A 21,087-nucleotide genomic window follows, 5' to 3' on the forward strand; every position below is an offset into this window, starting at 1 on the left:
TGTTTCACGAACAAAGGGGGGGGGGTGGCATGGCGATTTGACTTTTTCATTTAAGGCTGAATAAAAAAGTGGTAGAAGAGAAAAATCGAGATTTTGACTTCGCACCTACTTCTGACAGAGATCCTCTCAGCCCATAGAGTAATTGAGACCTGCCTACTACTATTGTTTCAACTATGTATATATTATTTTCGTAATATAGTTGTACAATTTCTGAATAGTTAGTAAATATATTTTTATTATGTTTCAGTCTAATCATAGCCCTGCTTGGTAATTACTTGTCTCAGCGCATAACCAGGGGAAAGCAGATTGATCATAATAGTCTCATTGCCTATGGATTTTTTGGGTATGTTGCACTAGTCTGTAAATTTAGCGTCTGGATCATGAATTTTTCCCCCCTAGATTTTTGTTTGTGGTACCAACAACCCCTCCTCAAGTATTGGCGTTGCAGGCAGCCATGTGGAAACCATTTCTCATTGGCTCCCATTTTAGGCTTCATGGATGTTACTAATGGGTAGAATTATTACACTTTCATCAGTTGCAAAAATTATGAACTAGAATGGACAAGGGAACTAGGACCTTGTCTGGGAACGAACAGAATAAGAGATGGAATTTTGGGAAAGAATCTAAGAAGGAGTTAATCAAAAATTCAGATAAACGCCATGAACTGTGTGGCTCCTCTCTGGAGACTTAAAAGAAGCTCATGAATGTACCTACTTGTTAACTGTCAAAGATCGTCGACCAGACGATCCGTAAAAGTAATTTATACACTTGGGATTCATCATAGATCAGATCTTAAGATTTTCAAAGAAGCTTATGCAGGCTTAGCCGAGAACTTAAAGAATTATGTCGTGCGATTTACTTAGAGAAAAGCCTGTGTAATCTTCCTGACCGTTTGTGACATCTAAGACCCGATATGGCGTGACTCTCCCCGAATAAGGACTCGAGGTTGGCCCAAATCTCAGACTTAACGCTCCGATATTTATAGCATGTATATGTATAAGCCGCTTTTACGGCGCGCTAGGGCGCTCTGCGACGCGTACTCTCCACAGGAATCTGTCATGGTAGAGATCCTCCGGAAGCTGGCATCTCTTTATCTCTTTACGGATGCCCTCTACCCACCGTTTGGCTGGACGCCCTCTCCGTCGCCTACCTGGGGGAACCCACGCCAACACCTTCTTTGGCAACCTGGTATCAGCCATTCTCTGCACATGCCCATACCATACCAATTGCTTGGTCATGATATCGTGCACGATCGTCCCCTCAACGCCCATTATCTCTCGGACACGCTCATTCCTGACACGTTCTCTCCTCGAGATTCCAGCCGATCTTCGCCAGAAATCCATCTCGGTTGCCTTGAGCAATTCTTGGGTCCGCTTCCTCAACTGCCACACTTCACTGCCATAGGTGATTATAGGCTTGACAACCGAGTTAAAAATCCGCTTTTTGTTGTCCTTGGAAAGCCTTTGGTCCCAAAGAATCCCATTAAGCATGGCGATGGCTTTCCTTCCTTGAAGATTACGGTCCCGAATGGCCTGATCCAACTTCCCATCCGAAGTCAGCTTCACCCCCAGGTACTTGTATTGTTCGCAACTTTCTATATGTTGACCATCCTCCAGGACTATGCTTTGCTGAGCACCTCCGACTGACATCTTCTTTGTCTCACGGGCACTAACCTCGAGGCCCCACTTGCGGTACTCCTCGACCAACTTCCGGGTCATATACTCCGCGTCATCGTGATCTTGACTTATGACTACCTGGTCGTCAGCAAAGCAGTGAACAGTGTTTCTTGGTCCTTCAGAGGGACGCCCATTCTGGCAAACTTTCTTTTCCATTCCTTCAGAACGTGCTCTAGATATATCTTAAATAGCGTCGGTGACAGACAACATCCCTGCCTAAGCCCCTTTGTGACAAAAAACCGTCTGAAAGCCTTCCTTGGCACTTGATTCTAGCAAAAGCCCCCCGATAAAACTGCTTGACTGCCCCAATAAGTCCTTTATTAAAACCAGTTTCTTCTAGGACCTCCCAAAGTTTCAAAAGAGGAATACTATCATACGCCTTTTCAATATCCAAAAATACTAAATGAAGCTCATGGCCAACAATTCTCTTCTTTTCGGTTAACTGGGTAACACAGAACAGACGATCAGCGGTAGACCGACCAGCCCTAAAACCTGCTTGCTCTTCCGCCTCGAACGGGGTCCACTCCTCTTCGATCTTCGCTTTCAACACTTTTCCATAAATTTTACTTATTGTTCCTGTCACCGCTAACCCTCTGTAGTTCCCACAGTCATCCTTCCTTCCTTTTTTATGCGACGCTGTTTTCCAGGCCTCTTTCCATTCTTCCGGGATGTTATCACCATCAATGCACTTTTGCAGCAAATCCCTGAGATGGTTAACCAACTTGCCAGTCCCACATTTAATTAACTCGGCTTGAATATTTTCTGGCCCAGGAGATCTTCCATTCATCAATTCCCTAATTGCTTTGACCACCTCCTCAACTTGAATTTCTATCGAGTGATCTTTTACTGTATTTTCAGCATTCCCCGTTTGAAACTCTGGTCGTCCTACCGTCAATAATTTATTAAAATGTTCGTCAAGCTGCGAGATTGTTATCGAAGATAAAATGTCCCGTTTCATGTCCCTTCCTAGGCCTTTGATCAGCTTCCAGCTCTCAGCACTCTTCCTTCCCCCCAGGTATGTGTCAATCCTTGAGCAGTTGTTCTCCCAAGACTTGTTTTTCCTCCTGCTTATTAAAAGACGAACCCTCGCCTGGGCTTTCCTATACGCGCCGCGGGTGTCTGCAGTCCTGGAAGCCAAATAGTCATGGTACTTCCTACGCTTTTCTTCAATTACCTCCTCTACCTCTTTGTTTCACCAGTAGGGTTTCCGTACATCCTTGCTCTCATTACACATACCCAGGGCTTCCTTCGCAGCTGAATGTATACAACTTTTGATGAACTGGTACAACTCTTCTGCAGTATCGAAAGTTTCTACTCCCAGTTTCTCATCCAGCCGCTTCCTGTAGAGCGCTTTCACGCTTTCATTCTATTTTTAGTTCCAACTTCGAAAATGACTACTCCTACCCTCAGTAGTATTGTAGCCGATTGCAAACTCAACATTTTGCACCTAATCAAAGTTTGCTTTTTCAGGAGCAATTTGATAGTTTGTGGAGCTTGTGTATGTTTGGAAGTTTTTTGATGAAAAATAATTTTGAGGATGTTCTGGAAGTATGTTAAACCACTGAATGAAGTCCCCTTTTATCAGGACGTTATCTTTGTGCTCTCTGATTTCATTTCTCCTGCCACTACAACGAGACAAAAAAGTTCTTATTTCAAAGTATAATAGTTTTTCACAATCATTAGGAAGAGGAATCACCGTTACAAATTAAAATTTATTGCATTTTTGGAGTGGAAAACCTTTCTTGATATTTTTGCATTTTCAACCCGTCGAGGTCAGCAACAGGTACCAGTGGACGACTGCATACATTACTTTTGGATGGCGTTAGACGCCGGCGCATAACATGTGAATATTGGATTGCGGGTGAACAGATAGGTATCTGTTCACTGAAAAGTTATGATTTCATAACTTCACTAAATATCCACGAAAAATTTTGTGTAGCTATAATTCAAACTGGTATGTAATATTTCATCCTAGTTCAAAAATGAGTCGAAGCTTTATTTGGGAATGCTGTCAGGTGTTCCGGCCTAATAGTGTGCCATGTGCCATCTAATGATTGCTTTCGTCAAAAAGCACTTTTGTCACCAATGTGTAATTTTATTTTTATCCTTCAAGAAATTTAGTCACCTCAATAAAGTATTAACCTGTCAATTTTTAGAGAAGTTCATTCCTTACTGTTTGAATGAATTCCTACACGTCTTTTGCATGATTGTTTCAGACTCACTTTTGGCTGGTCAGGGCCTCATTTGCTGTTCAGCTGGCTTGAGTCTGCCATACCTCGAAAACAGAATTTCAGCCTGCTAAAACGTTTTGCTTTTGAGAGACTAGTTTACACACCTTTCTTTCAGTTTCTGGTGCTCTTTACGCTTTCCATATATGAGGTAAGGAGCTTATACCATAGAGGTTAAAGATACCTACGTAAATCATTCAGGATAGTGAAAAAGCTTTAAAAACATTGATAGCCTGATTTTGGCAGTCATTGTTGTAGTACGTGGGGTACAATCGAATAGTGGCTAAAACCCTGCACTTTTTGATTGGAAATTGCCGCTTTCAGGGATCATTCTCAAAATCATAAGAAGCTCTTTTAGGAGGGGAAGCACCCTGGGCCTGGGGTCTGTGCAGGACCCAAGACGGCGGCCGTTATAGATGGCCGCCGAGCGCTTTTTCAGTGCGCTATATCTCGGAAATTACGTGTCCGATTTTCGTTTTCTTGGTCTAGTTTTGAAGCTACAATGCTTCTACAGAAGTCTACTTCATAAATATTTTCGTCTAAGGCACACATAAATGATCATAAGGAAAAGTTCAACATTTCGAAATTTCACCCCAAGAGCCTCCCAAAATTTGGCCCCTTCTTAGGTATTCGACTCGACCATCGGACCAAGGTTTAAATGGAAGCTTATATCAACAGAAAACTCAGGAAAAATTTCAAGATGAGTATAGGAACCGTTTTCGAGTTACGGGGGGCACTGGGGTCACAATCCGGCCTAATATTTTGCTGTATCTTGTAGAATTGATTATCGGCGGGGTTCTTACCGTTGTTAACGCATGTGTAGCACATGGATTCCTACGTGTTTTTACACGTAGAATCGATTTTTAACGTTGTCGAATCGATATACTGATCAGTTAAATCAATTTTGAACGATTTTTTAAGGAAAATCGATGATTTTTCAGGATAGAAATTGTTTATTTTCGATTCATGAATGAATAAATGCACCTGAAATGACTGAAGCACATGTGACCCTATGTATTTTGACAGGGAAACTTGATTTTTAACGTTGACGAGTCGATCTATCCATCGTTTGTATCGAATTTTTGCGATTTTTTACGGAAAATCGATGACTTTTCGGAATTAAAATCGAGTTTGCTCCATCCGAGATCGGAGATATGTACCCAACATGAATGGAGCACATTGACTCTTACGTATTTTTATACGTGAAATCGATTTATAACCTCGATAAGTCGATATATCGATCAATTGTATTGAATTTTTGCGATTTTTTGCGGAAAATCGATGGTTTATCGGGATTGAGATAGGTGTCTCTCCATCCAAGATCGGAGAAATGTACCCTTCATGATTGGAGCACATCAATTCTTTGGTAAATCTACACGTAGAATCAATTTTAAACGTCAAAGAGTCGATATATCGATCTGACATACACAACTCTTGCGATTTTTTATGGATATTCGATGGTTCTTTTGAATTGACATTGGAAAAATCTACCAGACATAACTGGACCACATCGATTCGTTTGTGAGTATTCTCGCAAAATCAATTTTTGAAGTCGACGAGTCGATATATTGACTGCTCATATTGACTTCTTGTGATTTTTATGGAAATCGATGTTTTGACAGGAATGAAATTGGTTACTTACGGTCCGAGGGTAGAGATATGCACCCAGCATGGTCGGAGCACGCCGTTTCCACGTATTTTTACATATAGAATCATTTTTAAGGTTGACGAGTCGGTTTGGCGATCGGATAAATCAATTTTTGTGATTTACGGAAATCCGATGGTTTCTTGAAGTTGAAATAATTTTGATTTTAATCAAAATGGGAATGAAGGAATGCACCTGACAAGACTACATTTTCTGTTCCTTGATTAAATTCATTTATACCTTTGTCATTGCCTGACTGTCATTGTCATCAATGTCATCAGCATAAGCAAGGCCAGATATTTCGGCTCCCGTATACCACCGGAGAATCATGGGAGCGTTGAAGCCCCCACCCCTCCTTCCCCCTACAGTTCAAATGGGGTTCAAATCGCCTTTTACTGAAATTTTTTCAAAGGACCCCGCACACCTCTTATGGGAAGCTGCACCATGAAGAATTGCCTTCTGACTCATGTATTTCAATTCTCCTCAAGATGCTGATCAAAAGTTATAATTGCGCCAACTTTCTACGATGCACCGTTTTCGCAAATACATATGAGAAGATTCAATTATTCGGTGATAAAAAGCCAGAAAGATTTCTCATTTCAGTGCTCGATTGACAAGAGGCTGTGTGTCAACAAGGAAATCATGGGGACTCCCGCACCGAGCGGCAGTCTTATCTCGGATTCCGCGCGCCGTTTTGCTCGACCACCATCCAAATCAGATTCTTGAAGAGCATAAGAACAGGAAAGTCTGAACGTCTACCGGGCGAGTGCGGGAGGGAGATAGCCCCTGAGTCGGCAGGTACAGATAAGAAGACGGACACATGCTACTTTTTTTCCTTATTCACATCGGGCCTGTTCTCAAATGCTTTGTTCTTTTTTATTCATAGTCGCCGAATAATTGAATCTTCTCATAGGTTTTTAGCGAAAACGGTGCATCGTAGAAAGTTGGCGCAATTATAACTTTTGATCAGCATCTTGAGGAGAATCGAAATGCATAAGTCAGAAGGCAATTCTTCATGTTGCAGCTTCCCATAAGAGGTGTGCGGGGTCCTTTCAACTCTATTCGGACGAATTTCGAGGTTTCCGTGAGGCAAATTGTTTGTTGATTTCCGTACCATAATAATGGTGTTTTATGTATTCTCAGCTTAAAATGCTCTCGCATTCTTGGATTTAAAGATGTTCTATTTATTTGCTCAGCTTTGACCTCTCTTGTTTGTGAAAAATCGCATGAAAAAATTGGGAGAAATGCTAGAACAATCGTATTTCATCAGTGAAAGCCTATACCAAGTAAAATTTGCTAATTAACATGACTTTATGAACGAATTGAGTTTTTAATCTTCTCAAAAACACGTAAATTGGGAAAAAATATGGTGCCATCTTGATTCTTTTGAAATATGTAATCGAATAAAGAAAAAAAATACACCAACTGAATGAGCACGGGGTTCTTATTACAGCCTATGTGCCATAAAAAGGATAAATTCCATTTACAATATTTCTGATTATGTTTCACTTTTCTGATTTCGTGGTCGATATGAAGTAAATGAATAATTTAAATGGGGTAAAATTAATGGTTTCTAGTTAATATTCCTTCAGTTTGACAAAAAAGGAGGATTCACGGGCCTCTGCATGTGGCAGCGGCGTAACTTAGACGAATTTTTGCTCCGCCAAACAGCGCTGCTGAGGAGGGCGAGATAATACTAATTTCGATTCCAAGGGAGCCAAGCCGTCCATACATTCCGCAAAAATTACGGTCATGGTCATGAATAGAAACTTTAATGTAAAATGAGGGGAAAAAATTAGCCAATTAGGAAGAATATCGGAAAAACATTCTATTACTTGTTAATATCTTTATAAATTATTGGAATCGGTGCAATTTTTTCGAAATGATGATGTACAAATATTTTCCACCTTCCCTCCGTTATTAAAGGCTCCCATTTATGTTAAGATATCATAAAATGTACCCATCGAAAATGGCTAGTAGATCTTTCTAACCATTTCATATCACGTGTTATTTCCGACAACAAATACCCCTAAGTCAAAAGAGAATACGCTTCCATGTTGATTTGTACGAATTTATGTCCCCCTTTCCCTCCATATATACCGACTATAAGATGAAAATTAATCCTGATAAACAAATTATGTTTTATGGGAGGTGAGATACCCTCCTTACATCGCGATTTATCGAAAACCTGTCTTAGAATCCAGAAAATCACGCAAGGTCGCGACCACTTAGGTTGTATAAGGCGCGGCGATCAATCGGGTCAAAACGTCTACCAGCGGAAAGTTCTTGCTACGGGGGTGCCCTCAAAATGGACCACTAGACAAGGTACGAATTTCAGCATTCTGATACATGTTTCTTCATCAAAATTTCACGTAAAACACGATGCGCACAACGAAAATTACCGACATCAACTCCTTCCGAAGATATTTAATGATTCTTAATGCGTGAATTCAAACCACCCGCTCATGAAAACTCAATGCTCTACGTGATTCACATCGCGCGCTAAACGTTATCATGAACGTCTCTGTGATAAAAAAATATGGTAACCTCTATTTTGACACTTTGGCTCAGCCATAGCAAATTACTTATAATTTGAAAAACACATGGTGGGAAATGAGCATTGCTCGATTGAGGAGCTTGCTGAAATCGTTGTAGTGCGCGATTTGACCCACGTAGAGCTTTGAGTTTCTTGTGAGCGGGCAGTTCAAATTCCTCGTAACCAATGTGAAATGAAAATGTTATTATCTCCGTTAGGAGTTGATTCCAGTAATTTTCGTTGCGCGAATCGTGTTCTACGTGAAATTCTGGTTAAGATACATGTATCAGAATGCTTGAATGGAGAATTTGCACGCAATTTTTTTATTGCTTCATCTGAAAGTGCCTAATGAGCTGAGTTCGCAATATTTTTCATAATTTTTTTCTGACATGGGAAATTGGAGAAAAATTGATTTAAAAGTGAGAAAATGTGCCGCCTTGTGACGTCATCTGGCGGCATTTCCCATTTAAACACATGTATTTTAGCAGATTAGGTTATTTTGTCATATCTCCTCTAATAATTGCTCAATTTATGAATCAAGGGTATCTTTGTGTTCAGTTCACTCAAAGGATTCCACTTAAACAGGAAATTCATCAAATTTCAGACCCTTGCAAATTCTCCATGGATCTATTTATCATAGCACAAAAATAGTTATGGTATCATTTGAAACGTCAGAGAATGATCTTTCTATAAGATACGAGAGGAGGTTTGTTTCCTCACCTGATTCAAAATTATTTGTCGTTACAAATTTTGGAAAATTTGAAAATTTTCGGTTCCTTTGAAAAATGCCCGGAAAATTTGGAGGAAAACCGCAAGTATGTCCGTTAACCGACTTGTTAATTTTTGACATAGCCTCTAAACAAGACCAAAATAATGAAAATCGGACGAGAATGTGTCGAGATGTAGCGCGCGTATGGCTTGCGTAGCACATTAACTGCCTGTATTCCGTCGTTTTTACTGCGCACCGCGTACCGCGACGCTGCACTTAAATTGCTCTAGCGGGTGCATTTTTTGACGGAAAAAAATTGTCTTGGTATCAAATTAAATGTGGGATAATTTCCCATCGCCGTTTCATAAGGCAAAATAGCCATTTTCTCGCGTGTTAAATAATTAAACGCTCTTTAAAGGGTGAAATTTCAAAATGTTGAACTTTTCCTTATGATCATTTATGTGTGCCTTAGACGAAAATATTAACGAAGTAGACTTCTGTAGAAGCATTGTAGCTTCAAAATGAGACCAAGAAAACGAAAATCGGACACGCAGTTTCCGAGATATAGCGCGCTGAAAAAACGCTCGGCGGCCATCTATAACGGTCGCCGTCTTGGGTCTTGCACAGACCCCAGGCCCAGGGTGCTTCCCCTCCTAAAAGAGCTTCTTATGATTTTGAGAATGATCCCTGAAAGCGGCAATTTCCAATCAAAAAGTGCAGGTTTTTGGCCACTATTCGATTGTAACGCATGTACAATTACTGGAACAATGACCCTTAATGGTTTAGTGAATGTTTAATTTTCTCAGAATTATTTCTTGTTTTATTTAACCAAAGTTATCCAAGTTGAGATTGCTCTGACAGAAATGAATTTAAATTGCAGATTTAAGTAATTAATCAAAATTACAGTCAAATTGATAGTAGTTAATAGACATGGATGTATTCAGGGAGATCCCAGGAAGGGAGAAGCAGACAGAAAAGTCTCCTCAATATCATCAGACTCTTGTGAAAAGTAAATACTGCCAACAATCACACACACACCCCCCCTCCCCAAATAAAAAAAAAAAATCCGGGCCCTCGACAATCATAAATTAATGATGAAAAACATAATATGAATGTCATTCATTAAAATTCACATTATGATTTTAAAAATAGCTATTGTGTTTCAAAACCAGCATTGGCTTCTTTCTTGGAACTTTACATGAGTGGCTCTAAAAACATGGGCATAGGGAGTTTCCAATTACACCAGAAATTTTTCAAATTTTATCATGAGTTCAGCAGCTCTAACACATCTCTTAATCTCAGTTCAAAATTGCATGTGTTGTTACTCCCATCAAATACAGATATTATATCTCACCAGTTGATCTTGGCCTTTTAACTGCAAATGAATATGTTAGCGGCAAAACCCGATTCCAGGCAGAACTAGATTTGCCGAGGCAAAAATGTATTTTTCCGAGGCATCTAGTTTTGCCTGCGCAAAGTAGGCAAAACCAGTTCCGCTGGAGCGCTGTCAGTTTTGCCTGAACACGACCAGGCGAAACTAGTTTTGCCGGACCGAAAAAAAAATGAAAAATAATAATTAAAAAGAAAATAAAGGATAGGGTAAAATAGGTAGTAACTTTACTAAAAATTTAAGAGCAGGGGGTCACTTTATTTATTACACATAGAAGTCTTATACTAAAAAATAAACGTAACAATTTATCTATTTATTGTTGCATGCGGAGCTGCCATGACATTTAGAGTTGCATAAAAGAAAATATTTAATATGAAATGACACACTATAGACAACGTTCTTAGTTCGGCAACTTAGCACAAACGCGGCAATATCACTCATCGGAGCGTCCGAATCTTCTCAACAGTGGGAGAGACACTGATAATAGCTCAGCTGATCGGATTCCAGGTGCTCCCGACCTGACGGTGACAGACATAAAGTACATAGAGTCGTAATGTAAGTAGGTGAGCTGGTGCCACTTTTAAGCATTTTCCAGGTCCCAAATTCCGAGACTCCTCTGTGACGCCGGGTCACTTTTTCGATACATAATCGATTGTTTGCGATACACGGGTACCCGGCCATCCGATGTAAACAAAGAAGATAGGAATCACCACGTATTCCACACCGCCATTTTGGATCGAACATGTATCGAAAAAGTGACCCGAACTCGGCGCACACCGGGCTGGGAACTCGTTGAGCAGAACATGGCGCCAGCTCTCCCATTTACATTACGACTCTATGTACTCTATGGTGACAGATCCATGTCCCTCCCGAAATGTAAACAGTGTTACGTAATTCGGTCTCGCTCAGCATCGCCGAACACTCCGCTTGTACTTATCAATTTCAATTGGCAGGGCCAGTTTTGCCGGCTCCTTTCAGGCGGAACTAGTTTTGCCGGTTCATTTCCGGCGGAACTAGTTTTGCCGTGCCTCATTAGTTTTGCCTGAACATCATCAGGCGAAACTAGTTCCGCCTACACGGTCGGCTAGTTTTGCCTACGCAAAGCAGGCAAAACAGGTTTTGCCCAGGCAATTCTAGTTTTGCCGACGGAAAACAGGCAAAACAGGTTTTGCCTAGGCAAATCTAGTTCTGCCTGGAATCGGGTTCTGCCGCTAACAAATATAATTTTTACTGATAATAACTGATAATTGACTGAAACTGATAGTACTGATAATTTACTGATTTTTACTAATAATAATATAATATTATACTGATTGAGCATGTTTATTTGTAAGAGTGCTCTGGCAGCTGTCCATCAATAATCAACTCCTGAAATAAAAACTGTAAAATGATTTTAGAAATAAATATGCAACAACATTGTGTTCTTCAATATTTTATTACAGTTATCAGAGCCGTGAATTATGGTAGTCTAAACATCTTCAATTACATTATACTGTTGTTCTTTTTTAGGGTAAATCTTATCAAGTCTCCTTAAAAAATGCTCAGACATTGTATCGCAAAGTATTGCAAGCAAATTTGAAGTATCTGTCCCTCTTGCAATTCATGAATCTTGCTTATGTTCCACCGATGGTAAGGATAGACACTTTTCTAAATTTTTGAATCTAACCTCAGGTCAGGGCAACCGCAATTCGGTGTGACTAATGAAAAGCTGCAAAGCATTAGGTAATGCCCAGAGTTTTTTTGCAGGAACTCTCTACTCGAGTCTCACATATGATGACGCAAATATTACTCTCATGATCGGATATTTCATCCATCAATCATTATCAGTTATAGCCATCAAGCCGTCCAAACTATTAATAATGATTGGTACTTTACATTGAATCTGTAAAAAATTTGATTAAGGCATAGAAATTGAATTTAAGTAAAATATCAACTGCCATCTACTTAAAAGAGGAAAGTTTTATGTTATTCTAATAGTCAGGTCAAAATAGCGAAAAAAGGGGGTCAACCCAGAATAAATTGCAACAAAAGGTTTTTTTGCGGGAATCTCTTGAGTTATACTACCGAAACAACACACTAAAAGTTCGACACAATCCGATGAATGGAAGGGGCGGAAATGGCCCCAAAACGCTAAATGCACCAAAAATGTTGCGTTTTTTTTATATTTTTGCATTCCTTTAAAATAGTATTGGGTTTCTACGAAAAGAGCAAGAATTTTTTTGAAAGTACATTAAATTTGCTTTTTATGAGTGGTCGCACAACACTCTGCAATAATTCATTCTCTAGTTACAGGGAACAGAAAAGAGCAGAAATTCCGACAGTTTTATGAAAAATTGTGTTTTTCGGCAGTCATCATTTTTCACCAAAAATATTGAGTTTTTTCAGGAAAAACTTCGAACCTTTTTGAATGTAAATGCAATTTACGTTAAAACGAGTGCTCACACAATATAAGGAAATAATTTTACTTAAAGTCTAAATTTAAATTTCTATATTTTTAAATTACAGATTATCAATCTTATTCAGGTATATTTGGTATTTTGATCTATTTTACTTTAATACTTAACTTTTAAAGTTTTCTATTGTTTAATTCTGTAATTCAGGTTATCAAATAAATAAATAAACAAACAATATTTAATTAAATTATCTGCTATATATTGTGTGATATATTGATAATATTGTGCGACGCTTCGTCGCTGTGCAACTTGAAGTTGAAATGAGCCCATGATTTCGGTTATCTTTTGTGAATGACTCCTCGTCGGCTGTTATGTGCATTTCGCAATTGAACAATTAATTTTACACCCGAAATGAAAGAAATAATATTTAATTGAACATTTCACATTTAGAATGAGTGAGCTCTCACAGTTTTTGCGATCGGATGTTTCAAAATTTGAAGTAAAAAAAGCGAAATGCGAGACAATGCTCGGTTGCAAGATTGATTCCTGCTCTTCTTTTTCAAGGAACAGGAAGAATCCTGCTTTCGTTTTATCTTAGAAAGTCCCTGAGACGAGACGCTCGCCCTCAGACACAGTTGTTGCCATTATTTTCAGCAAATCTTTAGCCAATCCCGTCAACAAAACAAAAATAATTGCTCTGATAGGAAATCAATTGATATCAAATGAATATGAAGTTGTGAACACCAAAAAAGATGCTGATTTGGATATCGTTAAAGAAGGAGCCAAATCATGCTCTAAAATCGATACCACAATCATGGGAGAAGACTCAGATCTCCTTGTTTTAATGTTAAACAACTATTCACCTAATTTTCGCCATCAGCTATACTTTAGAAGTGATATTCTAAGTCAAAAAGCACAACCAGCTATGTATAATATCAAAGATATTCTCAGTGCGATTGGCCCTGAATTAAAGAAACCTTTATTATTTCTCCATGCTTTCACCGGCTGCGACACAACGTCACTTATTTTTGGTGTGGGGAAACCTGCTGCTTCTCAATTGCTGCTAAAATGTGATGAATTTCAGAAGTGTGCTGCTGTATTTTACAGTCAGAATCAATCTTATGATGAAGTTGAAAGTTCTTGGAAAAAAGCAGTTGTTTGATTATGCGGAGGAAAAATAGATGAAACTTAAGAGGATCTTCGGTGTAGAATTTTCAAAACAAAAGTTACCACAGCAAAGACTTTTTTCAAACCGGAACAATTGCCTCCAACGTCTGCTGCAGTCAAGTAGCATGTGTATCGAGTTTACTTTCAGGTTCAAATTCGGATGGGCGCCGAAGATCTTGAAGCTTTCTTGTTGGGTTGGTTCGTATAAAAGATAAGGAGTACTTTCCTACTCTCACCGAGTTGACTCCTGCGCCTCAATCGATCCTCACAATCATTCGGTGTAAGTGTCAGAAAAATTGTGAGACCTCGCAATGTAGCTGTAAGGAGATGGGTGTGCCATGCACTGATCTTTGCAGTAATTGCCATCTTTTGGTGTGTGTGAATATGCCAGCGACAAGAGATATCTCTGAAATCAGCGATTCGGACTCTGACTAAATACATTCTTCCTTATAATCAGGTGTGTTACCTTTTCGTAAATTGTGCAGTTCTTACAAAATTAAAGTTTACCATTTTCGTAAGCACATAAGCTGAGTATCCGCTCCTTTGTTTAAAATTAAAATAAATAATGCTATGAGCAAAAATGCCTGCTAATGTGTTTAAAATTCATAGAGCCGCCTACTCTCTCTTTCCTATCTACACTGTCATTATACAGGGTTATCCAAAAGTCACTGACCACCCCTGTAACTTTTTGAAACTTTGGGAATGTTCCTCGGTCTAAGGTAGCAACTTTTTGGTCCCCCCAAAATTTTGGGGGGCGGCCCTCCTTAAGGGGGGCGGGGGCTAACTTTTTTTTTTTCAAACGGCAACCCCCCCTTTGTGATACCTCATTCGAAAGATAATAAAAAAAGAAAATTTTTGGCGCAAACCGCAGGTCAAAATGTTCATTTTTGACAAAATGGCGGCTGGTCAAAGTTCAAAATGGCGGAAATTTGGCATCTCCGTTGTTTATTGACGGATTGGTGTGAAACTCGAAATCCTCGGGTTTTTCGAGGTGAGAAAAACGATTCTGGCATTGGATTTCCAGAAAAGTCAGTCCTTTTCAAAATGGCGGCGGTCAAAATGGCGGCCTCGAGCGGGAAGTGGATATTTAGGCTGCATAGCGTTGGATTTGCAATCTGGGGGTATTTCGGCACGAGAAGAACGAATCTTTCATTGGATATCTGAAATTTTGACAAATTCCAGAATGGCGGCGAAAAAAGGGCGGGAAATCAGTTTTACGGCTGTTTACCGATGGGTTAGCATGAAATTATTTGATATTTCAAGAATCTAATGAAAGATTCCTTTTTAACCAGCCAAACTCCGCCAGGATATCGAATTTCATGCAAATCCATCGGTAAACAGCCGTAAAACTGATTTCCCGCCTTTTTTCGCCGCCATTTTGGAATTTGTCAAAATTTCAGATATCCAATGAAAGATTCGTTCTTCTCGTGCCGAAATACCCCCAGATACCAAGTTTCATGCAAATCCAACGCTATGCAGCCTAAATATCCACTTCCCGCTCGAGGCCACCATTTTGACCGCCGCCATTTTGAAAAGGACTGACTTTTCTGGAAATCCAATGCCAGAATCGTTTTTCTCACCTCGAAAAACCTCAGGATTGCGAGTTTCACACCAATCCGTCAATAAACAACGGAAATGCCAAATTTCCGCCATTTTGAACTTTGACCAGCCGCCATTTTGTCAAAAATGAACATTTTGACCTGCGGTTTGCGCCAAAAATTTTCTTTTTTTATTATCTTTCGAATGAGGTATCACAAAGGGGGGGTTGCCGTTTGAAAAAAAAAAGTTAGCCCCCGCCCCCCTTAAGGGGGGCCGCCCCCAAAAATTTTGGGGGGACCAAAAAGTTGCTACCTTAGACAGAGGAACATTCCCAAAGTTTCAACCTTCTATCTCAATTTGGAAAAAAGTTACAGGGGTGGTCAGTGACCTTTGGATAACCCTGTATAAGAAATAGCTATGCTTGAAAATGAATGATGATAACAAACACGACTAAAAGATAACAATTTAGAGAAAATTCAAAAAACAATTAGAAATGACAATATATTTCCCATCCCTCAAGTGATGGATTTTTTTGTTATCATTGTAACTCGTCAGATAAGTCTTACATTCCTGCCAATGTCAAAGGAGCTATCAATATCAATTCGCAAAAGCTGTAAAAGCTCACTTATTCTAGATGTGAATTGTTCATTTAAATATTAATTTTTTCATTTCGGGTGTAAAATTAATTGTTCAATTTACGAAAAAAACGATTTTTTCGTAAAATTGTCGGAATTCCTGCTCTTTTCTGTTCCTTGCAACTAGAGAACGAATTATCGCAGAGTGCGACCACTGATTTTAAAGCAAATTTAATGTACGAGGGTCATCCAAAAAGTAAGGTTCCCTACCTTGTATCTTCCGAACGAAAAGAGATAAATCAAATCGGTAAAGAGGCACATATTAGGCATACTCTAAGCTTTAAGACAAGCTCAAGTTTTTGAAAATCGGTTAAGGTGTTTGCGAGTTAACTTAATTTTACTGAGACAACCTCCTGTCGCCGCGTGCGCACCTCCGGGGTCAGGATGCGTGGAGATTCGATTATTGAAGACTTGGGATATCGCCTCTATGCATCACATCAACAAGGAATTTTAAAGTTTTCATTAAGTAGGCCATACCTTACTTTTTGACGTAGTCTCCACATCTTTTTTGACATTTCTGGTATCATCATAGCAGCTTCTTGATGCCTTCCGCGTAGAAGCTTTCGCCTTGACTCTGAAACCAGTAATTGACAGCGATCTGTACCTCTGATCCTCTGAATCGGTTGAAAATCGCTTCCATCGTGGAAGGTTTTTCCGCTCGGGAACAAATAAAAGTCACATGAAGCTAAAGTAAGAGAGTTTGAAGGTTTGGGGGAAAATTTCCAAGCAAAGCAACTGATTTGGAGGTGCAGATCGCTTCAATGACTGGTTTCGGAGCCGAGGCGAGAGCTTCTGCCCGGAGGGCATCAAGAAGCTGCTGTAATGATACCAGAAATGTCAAAAAAGATGTGGAGACTACGTCAAAAAGTAAGGTATGGCCTACTTAATGACAACTTTAAAATTCCTTGTTGATGTGATGTGTAGAGGCGATATCCCGAGTCTTCAATAATCATCGACTCCCCGCGCATCCTGACCCGAGAGGTGCGCACGCGGTGACAGGAGGTTGTCTCAGTAAAATTGAGTTAACTCGCGAACCCCTTAACCGATTTTCAAAAACTTGAGCTTGTTTTAAAGCTTAGAGTATGCCTAATATGTGCCTCCTTACCGATTTGATTTATCTCTCTTCGTTCGAAGATACAAGGTAGGGAACCTTACTTTTTGGATGACCCTCGTACTTTCAACAAATTTCTTGCACTTTTTGCAGAAGCCCGATACTTTTCTTCAAAAATGCATTTAAAAAAAATGCAAATTTTTTTAGTGTATCTTAGCATTTTGGGGCCATTTTGCCCCCCTTCCGGTCATCGGATCGTGTCGAACTTTTAGTGTGTTGTTTAGGTAGTGTAACTCGAGAGATTCCCGCAAAAAACCCTATTGTTGAAATTTATTCCGGGTCACATGCTATTTTGACCTGACTATTATGTTTAAGTTCTGCTTCATGGGAAATGTTTTCTGGCAAGAAAACTTAAGGAAGTCCATCAGTAATATCTTTCCAATAAAATCTGAAACGAATCTGATTGTGTCACATAGTTGATGAGTATTAGGAGGGCAAATGTGTATATCGGTGGCGTAAGTGCAAAACTAAGTATCTCTGTTTGCAGTGTTGCAGACTTCCAGTAGACTCCAGAATTATTTTTTCCTTAAAAAACTAGTCAACGTAATTTCTTGAAAAGTTCCTCGATCTTTCTTTTCTGTCAGTAAAATATTCTGTTTAAACAAGCTACATATAAAGTTGACTTGTTTCCGTTAAAAAAAAATAAACTAGTGGTGGAGATTTTAAAACAGCGCAATGGAGATGTGTGGTGTTGCACTTCAGCTATCGATTTGTACTCTCTCTTGAAACATTTTAATTTAAAAAAAGGAAATAACGAAAATACTTAAATTATTCCAATCATCTTGTATGTATGTGTTCCTCAGGTGGGTCGCTTAGGGGAGGAATTTAAATTTCAATATTTTATTGAATATTTTGCTATGGGTTATGAATTGCTGCCCTTGATAAAATCCAAATCTGCAGTAAATCAGTTTAATTTTAGCATGTGCTCATCATTTTATGTTGCAAGCATAATTGAGGGGCTTGGAGTACAAGGTGCATAAGTGCAGTTTTTCCTGTTTTGAGAAATAGGTGTTCGAAGTTACAAAATTACATATATCTCTATGGTGGATAGAAAGTTCAGTTTACAAAGAGTTTGGGAGCGAATTTTTCACATAATAAGCATTAAGACTAGTTTTACTTGAAATCATTAATATCTTAATTTTTTCAAAAACTGCTTTTATGCACCTTGTCCTCTAAGCCCCTCAATTGTTAAACTTACAATGCTGGTCGACTAAGAAGGTGGGGGAAAAAATTGCCACAAACCCTCTTTTAAAGTGTTAGATTTTTTTAAGAAAATCTTTATCCTTTTGCAGTTGAGAGTTCTGTTCAGTAATATGATTGGATTTGTTTGGATTCTGTTCCTGTCACATCAGCGGAAACGATCTCAAGAGAAAACACCACGGATTAGAAATTAACAGTAAATGTTCAGTGTAGGAAATTTTATCATTTTCATTTAAGGGGGGACTACGGTAATTCATGATTTACTAAATTATTACTATCCATATTATTTCATAGTTGTTATCATTGTTGGCAAACCATTATTATACTTTTATATGTACAGGAATATATTTTTGCTATGGGACAATAATTTTCTTTTTTCTGTTCATTATTTTTCTTATTTTTGTACTTTATTTTCATAATCTCACACCCAAAATAGAAAAAAAAGTTGCTGTCACAAATTAGCATGCAGTGTGCATTAGCAAGACAAAGAGAAATTGGACAAAGTCTTGAAATGAATCTATAGCTAAAATAGTAGCTATTTGTTCACAGGTATGTACTAATATTAACAATTTTATGATGAAAATAATCATTGTATATCTTCTACAGAATTTCCTAATCATGAAAATTAAGGATTATCCCATTCATCCTCGTGCCACGTTTTGTATTCGTTGCCTCATGTGTATCCTTGCTGGGTTTTATGCAAGTTGCAGGAAATTAATTTGATATTGAAGGATGTCATTTTTCCAAGTTTGAGTGAATTATCTTCGGAATGTAGTTCACTTAAAAGCTGATGAAACACTTAAAGGCTTTGATAGATGATCAAATTCCTGAACCATCTTCCATCCAAGTATCAAGAGTTATCAGTTTTAAAATCGTTACTTCGTATTCTTTTCAAAAGAAAACTTTGTAGAAATATGTCCTGAGCGGCAAGAGATGATGAATGGTGGCGTCGATTTTGATGAAAGAAGAATGTCTCATGGTGACCAAAAATAATCAAAATTGTCTATTTTGATCGAAATTCTCTCTGAATTTGATCGTCTATTGAAGCTGCAATAAATAAACAAAAAGAAGCTCCTGTGTTTAGGTTCCGATATGTCATGCCTCCTGATTCCAAAGAGACATTGTCTTTAAGTAAATTAAGCGTTTAGGGAAAATCTACCAAGAAGACTCAAGATTTCTGGATGTATCAGCTGGTCGCCAGATTCACTCTCTGATCGCATACGAAAGTTACAGCGTCATATGATCATTCACCGGAAGTATTCGGAATTTTCAGTTACATCAACTGATCGCCGGAAACACGGTCTGATTGCGCGCCCAAGTATGTTACGGCGTCAAGTGATTATTTACTAGGAGTAACCGGCATTTCCATTACATCGCCGGAAACATTCGTTGATTGTGCGAGAAAGTTACAGCGGCAGGTGAAAATCAACCAGAATATTCTGCTTTTGCGGTCACTTAGTGAATATAACAAAAAATGCTGAATATGCTTCCGGCAGTCATTAACTTGACACTGTATACTTACCTACGTGCTCAATGAGAAAGGGTATCTGGTGATCAGCTAGCTGATGTAATCAGATGAGCTCAATACTATCGGTAAACTGGGGGCTATGCCCCATGGCCTCTACCCGGCCCAACCCCAAGAAGGCGCTTCCTGCTCTCTTAGGCCCGCGTCGACAAAAGAACGACCCCAAAAAATTAAAAGAATTTCTTACCCGACTCTCATTTTTCCAATCACCTACTGGCCGGGAGGGATTGGAACAATAAGAATCAAATGCAAAAATCGGCATTTATTTCAAACTTCGAGCCAAGACTGAACCGAAACGGAACGGAGCGTTTCGTCGCTTTTGGATAGTCCGTAGCAAAGGAGCATGCATTCGATTCACTTACCCTGCTAACAGACCAAGGTTCAACAATTCCCTTTAATTTTTCGCTACTCCTGAAAACCCCGCCATTTTTCATTGGCGGGAATTTTAAGCGGGGTAGGTTAGCCTGGGAAGGTTAGGTTGGTTATCGGCTCTTTAATTAATCAGCGACTCTATGTTAAATGGACAACTTCGTATTAAATTATTATTTTTATTTGATTTTTTTTTTTTTTAAATTTCCGACTTTTATAAATTACACGCTGTTTTGTGAAGTAATTATTGAACACTCAACACTAGGCAGGGATCTAGAAATAGGTTAAGTCTCAACACTAGAAGAAGTGTAATAATGAAGGTCATATGCACTGCGGACGGCGCGGCCGACGGCGCTTATGGAAGTCTCCCCTTTGCTCTGTCGCCAAGTTCTCTGGCCTACTCTAAAAAAAGAAAAAAAAAACTGGGTCCTATTCTCAAATTTTGGTTATAGGGGGCTCATCTAGGGACTATCACCTGTCGACAACCGCAAAAATCATGAGAATCGGCCCAGTAGAACGTTCAAACAAACTGTAACCAAAAATAAAAATTTACGTTGTTTAAATGAGAGAATTCGCAACTTTACTACGTACTTAATATAAAAAAACCTGGGTCTTATTTTTAAAATACGAATACAGCGCGGGCTCATCTGAAGACAATTGCCTGCCGCTAGCCGTAAAAACCATGAAAAACGGCCCGGTAGAACGCTGGGACTAAGCGTTACTTTACCAAATAAGCAAATTCGCGCGAACAGCCAATGTACCGAGCCGGAAATGCCGTAGGTATGTGCCACCGGTAAATATTCACTTGACGCTGTAACTGGTAAATATTCACTTGACACTGTAACTTTACGCAAAAAATGTGTGATAGGTAGGTACACGTTGTCCTGCCTACCTATTTTGAAATGTGGAGTCCGAAAATTGCTTTGCTCATCCCTATGATATGCTGTCATGTCTCGGCAAATTT

At 39.1% G+C, this 21,087-nt stretch overlaps 2 protein-coding genes across 5 annotated transcripts in view; both read left to right on the plus strand.

Annotated features, from left to right (window-relative positions):
• LOC109039105 (peroxisomal membrane protein 2) overlaps positions 1 to 18,596 on the plus strand; it is a 37,027-nt gene extending 18,431 nt beyond the window's left edge. For 2 of the 4 annotated variants that reach the window (XM_019054448.2, XM_019054447.2), the window contains exons 3-6: positions 248 to 343; positions 3,893 to 4,055; positions 11,694 to 11,813; positions 18,322 to 18,596. In XM_019054448.2, the coding sequence (XP_018909993.2) occupies positions 248 to 343; positions 3,893 to 4,055; positions 11,694 to 11,813; positions 18,322 to 18,423 (481 nt within the window). In that variant the 3' untranslated portion in view covers positions 18,424 to 18,596. The remainder of the gene's footprint in view (positions 1 to 247; positions 344 to 3,892; positions 4,056 to 11,693; positions 11,814 to 18,321) is intronic. The other 2 variants (XM_019054451.2, XM_019054450.2) reach the window with 1 other exon arrangement.
• A 68-nt stretch (positions 18,597 to 18,664) lies between these two features.
• The window catches only part of LOC109040542 (serine/threonine-protein kinase meng-po), a 162,597-nt gene continuing 160,174 nt past the window's right edge, over positions 18,665 to 21,087 (plus strand). Inside the window, exon 1 of the mRNA XM_072304934.1 lies at positions 18,665 to 18,778. The gene's annotated coding sequence lies outside the window, so the exon portion shown is untranslated. The remainder of the gene's footprint in view (positions 18,779 to 21,087) is intronic.

The sequence above is a fragment of the Bemisia tabaci genome, chromosome 1, assembly GCF_918797505.1.
Source record: "Bemisia tabaci chromosome 1, PGI_BMITA_v3".
Classification (NCBI taxonomy): domain Eukaryota; kingdom Metazoa; phylum Arthropoda; class Insecta; order Hemiptera; family Aleyrodidae; genus Bemisia; species Bemisia tabaci.